Below are 11693 nucleotides of genomic sequence, written 5' to 3' on the forward strand. Positions count from 1 at the left end.
GAAGACAGCTGACGTATTTCAGAGGATCTTTTGTTTTCCTTTTTTTTTTTTTCTTTCTGGAAAGTAGCTTGGGATGATCATTGGCAGGTCTGATAAAAGGGAACAGAAGTTCATAAACATTACTTTAACCTGGTTGGGTCTCTTAATCTGTCTTAATTTTTCCCTGTCCATTTGACTTCTGCAGATATTTATTGAAACCATATGTGACTCAGTAAGCAATACGCAGTAATTTGTTTGGAAAAACAGAGCTAGAGATGTGTCTATTTACTGGCTTCTGAAACAACTGTGAAATAAGAGTTAAGAACTTCTATACAAATGACTCTTAAACATATTGCAGATTCGGTTAAAAATAAATAAGTCAGTCCTTAGCAGGGATTTCAATAAGCAGTAAGAGTAGCTGAATTAAAATATTTCCACTAAAATTAATGAGCCAATCCTGGAATGCTTAGACTGACTCTTAAGTGTGCTCATTTAAAGACTTTGAATATGTTTGCCTGTCTGAATTTCTATGGAGCATTTTGAATGCATGACAGATTATAGTTTTCAATTATTTTAATTTGGTTTTCTTAATGGGCAAAATAGCTAACAGCTTAATAATAGAAGACACTTATTGCTTATCATTTACATTATTTTATGTGGTCATTAATAATTATAATGGGTTTTATAAAACAAAAAAATCAGGTCCTAGTCTCCACAGGTCATGTTAGTGCAATTGTTGCATAGTATTCTCTGGGAGATTTGGGAAATTAAGTCTTTTTGAAGGGTATTCTTAACACCATATCCTTATAGAGCAAGTTGAAGTATTTTAAAGGAAATTTATTTTTTTAGCTTGCTCTGTGAACAGAAAATGCAACAGAGTATAAATTGCCTGCTTTGCTTTCTCTCGATGCATTCCCAGCAGTTTACATATTGCCATCACAGAGTGACAGGCAGAACCCAGACCGTGTACAGCTCAGTGAAACCCGCTTGTGATTTAAAAAGGGACATAGTTAATACATCGTGTCATCTAAATTCCTGTATATACCAGAAGGCATTGCAAGTCACCAAGGTAATTCTGTGCAGAGCTTGACTGTTTGATTAATAAATATTCAGAAGACCAAGCATTAATTCCCACAAACTGAGAACAAGAGAAACCACCACCAATGTCCTAGGTCCCTGCTCTTACATGGAAATGATTAGGTGATATATCCTCAGATTTAGCAGTGTATCTAGATCGCAGCTTGATTCTTGCTACATTGCAATAAAAATGCCAACATCAGATTTCATTGTACTAATCCACATGATCACACACTACCCCATTAACTCATAGGTCCTAAAACTCCAAGACAGTTGCGTATTTGAAGGTATGGAGACCATATAAGAAACAGGCTGGTTTGCTTGTTGCCAGCTCCCTTTCATTTGAGAAGAGGGTGTGAAAAAATAAATTAAACTAAGGTTGTTTTGCACATTCACAAGGATAAAATACGTGATCCTTTTCATTGCAATTGCACGCATGCTCTTCCTTTTGCTGTGTTACTTAAATAGGGCCCCAACCCACTATCAGTATAGTGGTTTGAAAACTGTAGAAAAACTCTGGATATCCGGAAGAGAGGAATAAACACGAGATTATTCCTGTCCTCTAAATATAGTTTGCTACGTACAGGAATGCTGTTGGTACAGCCCCCATCTTCTCTCTGTAGGCTCAGTTGCCCTCCTTTGTACAGCCTTTCCCTACATCCCCCCTTTCCTAGCTTTCCAGGCATTTCCCTTACTACTCTCTAAACAACCTCTGCTGAGCCACTTTTTTGTGGCAATGTCATGCTCCAAAACCTATGTAATTTATGGACTCGCTGGAGTTCTCCAGTGTGCTGACCACGCAACTTTCAGTGGTCCACGTTCCCTGTGGTTCTTCTTGTCAGCTGCCGAGATGAGAGGATTTGTGAATTCAGGGCACAGCAGCAAGGGATGGTGGTGCTAAGAGTACAAAACGGATACGGATCAGCAGGAGCAAAATGGAGGGATAAAATCTGGTGCCTCAGAGAAGCTCATCAGTGGAAATTCTGCTTGCCAGTAAAACTTGTGAGAACAGTTTAGCTCCACGTTAAACTCTGGCAGAGATGTACGAACCCTAAGATTTTATCTGTAAAAGTGGGATGCAATCCTGTGTCACAAGCTGGCTGCTTTTCAAGCCCATCTAAATGTGACATTGCTACAAAGCAGCAAGGCAGCACTGAAGGGCTTAGCTCTGTCTTATCTCAAGATCTGCAATGCTCATTTTCACACACGTTAGTTATTATATCAGAACCTGCAGTGGAAAATACCCATCTGTGAAATCACTCTGATTTCTCCTGTTTCTGGGATCACTCTGTAGAAACGAGAGCTGAGTCAGGCTCTCGGCATTCTTACTTGCAAACTTTGGCTGCCACGTTTGGGCTCTGTTTTGGCTGGGGCATCAATTCTTGGAGGCCAGGCCCCTACTTCACCCTCCAGCTGTGAGGCTGCAGGGTACCAGTGGTCTGTGTGTATCTACCAGCACAGAAGGGTACTCTGCTTCCCAGGATGCTCGCATGGAAAATTTCACCTGCGTTCATGAGATACAGTAGGATGGAGGATTGCATCTTCCACCCTAAATTGCCTTCTCTCTGGGGTGTTTTTCCTCACCAGTATAGCAATCTAATCTGAGCTTCATCCCAGAGAGGTCTTTTTGAGAGTAAAAGCTGCTTTACAAGCAAAGTTCTCTTATGACATTCATGAGGCATTGCCCCGGCTCGCGGCATTAGACACAGGGTTGTACCGTGCCTGGCACTGGAGAAGCTCGAAGCTCTAAGGGTTCTCTGAGTGAAAAATGTATAAATACAGCTAAGGAAAACTATCCTTTTGCCTTCTGCTTTATAACCCAGAAACCCGCATAGCTATTGACTGCATTATAACATGAAAGGTAAATGAATAAAATTCATCTGTATGTTCTCCAGTCAGAATATTATAATATGGATATGTTGCCATCTTCTCACTTCCCAGGCATAAATGAATGAAGAAGAAACTCTCTCCTGAGCTAGTAAATTCTCCCCAACCAGTAATTTTTTCTCCTGTTCTAGTGAGTTTCTTGGGAATAGAGATTTATTATTATTATTATGGTAAACTGCTCCAGTAATGGTTTCAACAAAAGAAGTAAACCTTACATTGTATTCAGATAATGTTCTTAACTTCTCAACAAGATTTACTAAATTGCACCCTGGGAATTATGCAAATGAAACTTTTGGTCAAAATGTTACAGGACTGCTATAAAAAAAATCTTTTTTAAAAATCTCATTAAAAGCACTAAAATAACATGTTCCAATATAAAAAGCATGTGCCTTTGTGCGATGAATATCTCCCTGGTAGTAATACGTACTATGCTTCATTGTCAATGGTCTTTGCAACTTCCTGTGACAAATGCTACTCATGTGTTTTCTCTGAGCACTTCACATCCTTGTGTTCTTAATGGCGATGGAATTAAGCACAGGTAACAAGCAAACCGTTGTAGTACGTTGGCAGTTAACAACAAATAATGAGTCATTGCTGAATGTTTGCAACATATTTACCTATCTTTGTTTTGCTCAGTGCAGTATAATCATCTCATGTATTTTTCTTAGCGTAATTGGGTAAGTTGTGTGGGTCTTGTGATATATTTCATCTTCTAGATCTGCAATGATTTACATACAGACAGCTTAAACCCTATTAATGCTAATAAAGTGCTGCAAGGACATCCTATAGCATGCACTTTATTAAACTGTACATAGCTTTCTTAGAGAGCTTCTGTTTATCTCTCTTTCCTGAAAATAAAATATAGTGCCTTTAGCACTGAATATTTAAATCTAGCCTCCTTTTCCATGTTTCTGTCTCTCTCTATGCATTTCTAATGCTTCTATCACAATGGGATCTGGGTACTATATGCAACAGGAAATAGAGCATAAAAATGTCCATGAAGAACTAACAGACTCTCCCCTTCCATGATTCAGGTTAAAATTACTTCCAGTTTAGTTCTGGGAGGGAGGCTGGTTTGCTGTTCAGTGCTTGTGCTCGAGTTGTAGCTGTAGTTGAGCCAGGTTGGGGTTGGAGTTGGGGGTGGAGGCTAGACCTGGGGAGACCATCCTGGCTTCAGGAGGAATGTGCAGATACCTTGGACAGGTCAGGAAACATGCAGATACCTTGATGCAGGTGCATTGATGGAGACATGCACACAACTATGTGTCCCGAGTTACCCTTTTCTGTTCTTTTCTCTTAATTTCTAATATGGGAACCCCACACGGGCTCAAAGCTGGAGCATGGATGGCGCTTTCTACATTTTCTCTTACCTTGAGCCTAGCTGCAAACACATACATAGTGGGTTAGAGCTTGAACTCCTGACTTGAGCTATTCATTTGCACAGACATTCACATAAATTCAATTTTCAGCCCTGCCTACCTGACAGGGTGAAAGCTGACTTTCTAAAAATGGGGACTATAGACTGCAGTTATTGAACTGAGGAGCCAGTTGCCATCATTAATACCACAGTTGTGCAAGCAAAGCTTAATTTTAATATACTCTTTTTCACCCACGGATTTGCTAATGAAAATTGGATTCTTGCCTGTCTACTTGGGTCCGTATTACAAATACCCATCAGACACACAAAAACCCGTATAAGCTTGTGTGCGACATAAGCGCACATTCCCAGTGTCCCCAGTATCTCTTTTAAGTTCACGTCCAGTTTTTCTTGGTACTAACAGCCTAAACAAGCAGTGAATCCTGTAGAGAAAAGACAGATGAAACTGTCTGTATTCCCTGACCTTCAGCTCCAGCAGTGTGGGTGCAGCACGGATCAATCCTGGCGGTGCCTAGCAATAACTGACATTATTAGCTGTTAACAGGAGCAGGCTGCTCAGTGGAGGCAGTGCAAAGAAACCAGCGTACAAGCTTGGTAATGATCTGGACAAAAGCATCAGAGGAGATTCTTGGAGATGCTTGTTGGGGAATCTGGTGTGATTCTGCACCGACGCGTTCAGCATCTTGCCAGCCTCCTGTGTCGGGAGAGGAGGAAATAACAATAAGTCGTGTGTGGGAGGAGTGCAAGAGCAGCCCACGGCCCCGTCCCAACCCTTTGCTCCCGGGGAAAACACCTTTGCTCCCCAGATTGGGGCTGCTTTCAGGGGCGTGGGGGCCTCCTGCAACCTGCTGAGCCCATCCAGCAGCTGCCAGAGCAGAGATGCTAACGTGCCCTCAGCTACAAGATTTCTATTATCCGCCCACAACTTTGTTGTATTCATAGACCTGTTAGGGAAAAAAATACACCACTTTTATGCTGCCAAGACAGTTTGTGGTGGTGGGGGGGGTGGTAATTTATTTGTACCTTGCACTTTGTTTCAGGAATATTCATGGTGTTGCAAGAACTTCTTTCAGCATTTGATCAGAAAATTAAATTTGGTTTTAAAGAGATAGTCAGGGTTGCTAGGACAACATATTAACCTCCCTTTTTTATTTTCTTGTCTCTGAATCCAAGGTTCCTGTAATTCATCAAGCTGTATTTGATTTGTCGTGTTTCTCAAGGCATGGGAGGGAAGGAGTTTCAAAAGCAATGTGCCAAATGCATTTTTCCTCAACAAATAGTCAAATGAAATGGTAACGTCCCACCCGGCATTCCCATCCTAGCCTCATCAAGCCAGCAGGGCTGGACAAAGCAGGAGTGAGCAGCTCTGCTCTCCAAATGTCATGGGAGTGGTTGTGTGCACGGTTACAGGGAACAAGAATGTGATGGGGGAGACAGCAGAGAGCATTTTGGGAAGTGATTAATGGCTATGAGACGCCAGGTATAGCTGAACAATTTGGACACTTTCAGGAGCTTATGGTTTCAATGACAAGTAAATGGCATTTTTTGTGCATATAGATTCTTCTACATCTAAGGCAAAAAGTCAGAATTTCAATGATTCCTAGAGAATCATCATGAATAAAAGAGCAGAAAAATAACTGAAAATATGTGGAATACACTTCTACTGGCTTTTTTCCAAACCTTCGGCGTGCAGCTCCCTTGTCAAAATTGACAGCAGTATTACATTTATGCAGCTTTCAGGCTCAGATCTTTAAAGTTGTTTAAACATCCATATGGCTTTTGTCCAAAACTTATTGATTGCTGTCTTTGTTGTTTCATCTAGATTCGTTCCGATAAGGACAAAGAGATCCATATCAGGTACAGCATCACTGGAGTGGGAGCCGACCAGCCGCCGATGGAAGTCTTCAGCATTGACCCTGTGTCTGGCAGGATGTATGTGACTCGCCCGATGGACAGAGAAGAAAGAGCTTCCTACCACGTAAGCACGAGATGCCAAGAGAAAAAATGCATCTTGGGTTTTACCTAGATTCACAGAATTGCTGGGTTCAGGGAGTCTCATCTTGTTTAGGAACACGTAGCTTTGAGAATATTGGGATCTGCATGCAAAAGCAGAGCCCAGTTACCAGTTTGGACTGGCTCTCTGCATTAGCAAAGCCCTGAGGAGCTGATTGCAGAGGTGCACAAGGTTAACTAACACCACAAGTCTCAGTGCCATCTGTGCTGGAGCAATTGTGTATGTGTGTGGAGATGTTAGCTTTGTTTCTGCTTCCCTTCAGCATAACCTGCCCTTGCTTTATCAGCCGCATCAATGCAAAGCAGCATTAAACCAATCTCCTTTTCTGAAATAAGGTTACAGTCATTTGTATAAAGTGGTGCAACTTCATGCTGCTTATTAAATCCCTGCAAATTTGTCTGTGGAGCGAACCCCCCAAAACCATGAGAAACCAACCGCTACATTAGCGTGTCTTGGGAAACTACCAATTTAGGAATCATTACTGCAGTTAAACATGCAATAATTGGCATAGCCATTTTTCATTTTAAATCACTAGGAGATGTTCAGGAAGTATGATGGGGGTGTGTCAGATAGGTTTTTAAATATGCAGATAGGCTAATATTGAATATGAGGGAATTAATTAAGATTAATTACACTCAAAAGTGCTGCCTTACACTACCCTAGTTGATAAAATGCACTACCTGCAGAATACTTAGAGTGCAATTGGTCATTATGTTTTGATATAAATCATAAGCCATATATTGCATGGCATAATTGCACAGCGAATCCAGTCTCACAAATTGCTTTGAAAGCAGTGTTGCACCTTGCATGATAGCCCCACAAAATTTCAAGCACTTCCTGCTTCTACGCCTTGGTTGTTTCCCAGAGTGGTTGTGAAAGGTTGTTTCATGGATTGCTTTGTATCAGCATTAGCCACATCTATTGGCATCGTAACAGCCGTTCCCAGGGATGCTGTAATGTCAGTGGAACGGTACGGGTCATTTCCAGTGACACCATATTCCTAACTGCTCTGTCGGAGATGCACATTCTGTCAGCTTTATCAGGTATCCAGTTAACCATGTTGACACAGCTTCTGGACTGGGGTGGAAGGATAAAGAAAATAGATTACCTCTTTAGTTGGGTGGAAAAAGAGATTTCCCCTGGGTAAAAGAGAATCTGAAGGAAAATTATTTTATCCTCTGTGAACAAGAACAATTATTTTGGTTTTTTGTGCCTGTGAAAATATGAAGAGAGATTGTTATGAAAAAGAAATATTTGAGATACTCCGTGTGTCATCTTATCATTGTTGATATTGTTTCGGCAGTGCCAGGTTATTATAACAGTGTAGTCGATAATACAATGCACAAGTTAACACTTTTGATGGAGCCGCTATGATGTCTAGGAATGGACATTCTCAATCAAAAAAAAAAATAAGATCAAAAAGATTTTGTCCCCTGTAATAACAAATCATGCAATGCCTTAATAACAAAGTTAATCTGCTGGTTACGGGAAATTCAGTAGACTGAATTCTCACCTTAGCAAAGGCAACTGGTAAGTCTGCCTCGTGCACACTGCAGGATTCCCAGCCTTTTTTGTTCCTTACAAAAACCTTGAACTGGCACTTCCAGGCACAAGAAAGCATATTCACACTCTGAAGGTTACAGGAATTTATAGTTTATGGAGAGTGAATAGCTGATAAATACATTGTGAGACCTTATAGACAAGAATAGTGAGTGATAGAAAATCTTTGTTAGCAGAGCAGTAGAAGGTGATGGAGATCATTTTAGTCATGGCTGTAAACAACCTTTAGATCCTTTAGCCTCAGGAGCAATTGATTGATGATTTACTGAATCATCAATTGTTCGTTTAATAATCCTTTACAAAGCATGTATAAATACACCATCTCCAAAGCAATGACCCAAGCACTAGTGAAGAAACTTACAGTAGGAGTGGATGATCCTTGAAGCTGCAAAAAATAAGCCAGCCTCCAGAAGGAAGATACAGTCCCAAGTCTTGGCTGCTGCAAGTTTCAGAGAAGTTGGTTAATAAATGTCACTTCATATAGCCAAGCCCTTAACTGAAAGGCAGACAGACTTGAAGCTAGTCTCATACCGATAAAACAGCAACTTAGGTGTAGGCTTGGATCCCGACTATAAAGCTTGGCCATCTTTAAGTTGGTTTGACATCTGCTGTGGAGATTTTGTTAGCTTGGTTAGTAGCTCTGGACCTAACCCTTGAGTGGTGAAGGCTGGCAGCAGAGCTCCGGGAACTGCCCCTGGTCCGCAGCAGCACAGGGGCTGGCGGCTCAGGCTGCAGATGGGGGTATTTATACAACCTCAGGTTTTTTTGCAGTCCTAAACAGAATGAAGCCTGTTCAGCATCTCTGTCACTGCTGAGTGTTGTCCTCATTGCTTTCATTCCCAGGTAATCTAGAATCTAATTATAAAAATAATAATAATAATTTGCAAGTGTTTGTGAGGCTACATATGAAGAGTTCTGTTTCATTAACTCCTACATTCTCAACACATATTTTCTTATGCATAATTATCTGCATTGCTTCAGGACTACCATTTTAAAAATACTAGTGTTTTAACTCTCCCCACATTTAGCAAGCCATTTGTCTGATGAAACCTAACCTTTTCTCTAAGGAGAAATGGATGTTTTCTAATTAGTTCAGTTCTCTAGCAGAACTTCCCCATACGTTTTCATGAACTTTTAGGGAGGATCATTCTGAGTTTGATGTATGCAGAGACATATATTCCTCTGGGACTTGCTTTGTCTGCCCAGGTGCAGTGTGCGCTAGCATCCCTGCATTAACTTCACCAGCACAATTGGCAGGGGCAGAGATCGCGAGTTCAGCCACATTTTGGCCTCATCTGTTTTCTCGTCTGCACTAGAAACCAGAGTGCAAACTCTCCGGGGACCTTGCAGACATCCCAGATGCAGTGTCAGCTGCAAATATGATCAGGAAAAAATGAGAAGGGCTTTGCAGCCACTTAACCAGCACCACGTTGTGCTGCAGAAGCGCGTGTTGTGCCGAGCGGTTTGCTGGGAGCTGCGTGTGCAGGAACACAGCCTCGGGGCGCACTCCCAGCACAAGCGCCAGCTCACCCCGTCTCGCTGCGGCAGGCACGGCTTGTTATTGCTTCTCCTACTCTAGTCAGCCCTTCATGTTTATTGCATGCCAAGTAAGTTTCGGCAGGTAGTAATATTTAATATGCATGAGCTCTCTTGGCCTTATTTAGCTGAGTTCCCAAAGCCCTGTTTGTACTGGTGACTGAATTAGTGACTCCGAATGTCTTTTCTGATCCACACATGGGTTTCATATCAAGCTGCATTTAGGCCTGGCAAGTGCTAGGGATAGCAAACTGGCAGGTTAGTTTTCCAAAGATGTTTTGCAAGCTTTGTTTTTAAAAGCCATCAATATCAACGTGTCAATAAGCAGTCATTGCTTATGGTACCCAAGTAATGTACATTATGGGGGAACTCTAAAGCAAGTCCTAATCCAATCCCAGACACATGTATGCCTTCAGCATCAGACTAATGAAATATTGTCTCAGAAGTGGCAGGACATGTTAGTTATAGTCTGAGAAAGTTATTTCCAGTGCAAGGAGACAAAAAAGATCTCTCGAAATTCAGGGATACAAGAGCTAATTCCAGTATTTTTAACCAAGTTCTAGTGAGTAATGCCGGCCATTTGTGTCACAATGTCCTAATTTGCACTTTTAATCACAATTAAGAGCACACAAATTAGGCATGACATTGTATGCTTATTGCTTAAAGTCCCTGTCACTGATTGATAATATATATTTGTATTAGTAGTATTAGTGCATAAGTAATATTCATATTTAGCACAATTCACTGTGTTGACTTTGACTAACTACCTTCAGATACCACCAGCCTCCAGTGTAATCAATAATCATGATACTGAATCATTTGTATGCCAACAGCTACATTTACGTGGGAAACTGTCAGTAGAAAAGCCTCAGAGACCTGTGGTAGCTGCTGCTGAATATGATAGCAACAATTGTCATACCTTTAAGCAATGTTTGTTAAAGAATATTGAGCCTGCTCTTTGGCTGGTGTACAGTGTACACCGACTAAGGATTAGCTGGCTATACCTGTATTAATTTTTAAGAATCCTCTGCATGGTGTTTCACTTATTATTTATTCCTTCTCTACTCCTGTCATGTTCTTCCTCCTAGGGACAATGTAAATATTTCAAGCTAACTTTATAAGTGTTTCTTAGCTGTATCTCCAGCTACCCGTCAGCTTCCCTGTGAACACTTGTGCACACCTGTGTGTGGTGTGTGTCCTCTGATCCAGGCTGTGCTCACTGGCTTTTTCAGAGCTGTTTTTTCCAGCTCCAAGTAATGTCTGTGTCTGACTGAGCAGAGCCATCACCTTTTGTGCCTTACCCATGTCACAAACTATGGAGAAGCACTCGTGTGCACCTGCTTTTCATGCCTCCCGTCCTGCCTCCAAAGCACCGACTTGGGTACAGGTGGGAGCAGACTGCAGCCTGCTCTGCTGAGCACCCTGTTAGGCTCGTGCCTTGCACAAATGAGCCCTATCTTAGCATCTAAAGAAAGACTCCAAAAAGAGTGTTGTCCGGATTGAGGATGCAAGATGAATACAGAGAGCAGGGCCTGAGGGCAGGGGAGAAGATGAATTAAGGAAGGGGAATGTAGTATCTGATCTGCCTTGAAGGTACAGCTTGTTTCTCAGTGGGCAGATTGCTGAGTTGGAGTCCATCTCCCTTTGCTCCCTCCTCTGGGAGGGGTCTCTAATTAGGAATGGTCTCTAATGAGGAAGACCTCCTGCTGAGCACAGCTTATATTCAACTCTCTGGCTCAAGCATCACATTTCCCTCTGCTGCAGTTGGCACTGACCACAGAAGAGTAACATGTGAAATGATACCGAGATATTACCACAAAGATTTGTTAAAGAATATTCATAGAGAAAATTCATGCAGGCAAGCACAAGAGGAAAAAAAAAAAAAAAGGAGGAAAAGTTCATTGAAATGAGGCAAAAAAAGGAGCAGGAAGAAGGCACAGGGTCTGCTGCGCTGGGGTGGGGAGCAAGACGAGTGCCATGCTCCTGGCTGCCCAAATGCCATGAATTAGGACACTGGTGCCCAGGTCACCACGCACCATCCTGCCTCCCATAGCACAGCCAGGTGCTGGTGCTGGCTCAGTGCAGGTGGGGGAGATTCCTGCAGCCTTGCTCACTGAAATTTTTCTTTCCTTGAGCGCAGGCAGTAAGTACCCTGTTCATGGCAACGTGTGCTAAGTGTAACAAGCAGATAGATGTGCATTGCTGAGAAATTCCTTACTCCTGGAGGTTTCAAACAAAAGCTGTCAAATGTAATTAAAAATT

General features: G+C 41.9%; 1 protein-coding gene across 6 annotated transcripts in view; it reads left to right on the forward strand.

Moving 5' to 3' along the window:
- The window catches only part of CDH4 (cadherin 4), a 657011-nt gene that overhangs the window by 553622 nt on the left and 91696 nt on the right, over positions 1-11693 (forward strand). For all 6 annotated transcript variants that reach the window (XM_040575638.1, XM_040575636.1, XM_040575637.1 and 3 more), the window contains one exon: positions 6144-6299. In XM_040575638.1, coding sequence (XP_040431572.1) covers positions 6144-6299 — 156 coding nt within the window. The remainder of the gene's footprint in view (positions 1-6143; positions 6300-11693) is intronic.

Source organism: Cygnus olor, chromosome 16, assembly GCF_009769625.2.
Source record: "Cygnus olor isolate bCygOlo1 chromosome 16, bCygOlo1.pri.v2, whole genome shotgun sequence".
Lineage (NCBI taxonomy): Eukaryota > Metazoa > Chordata > Aves > Anseriformes > Anatidae > Cygnus > Cygnus olor.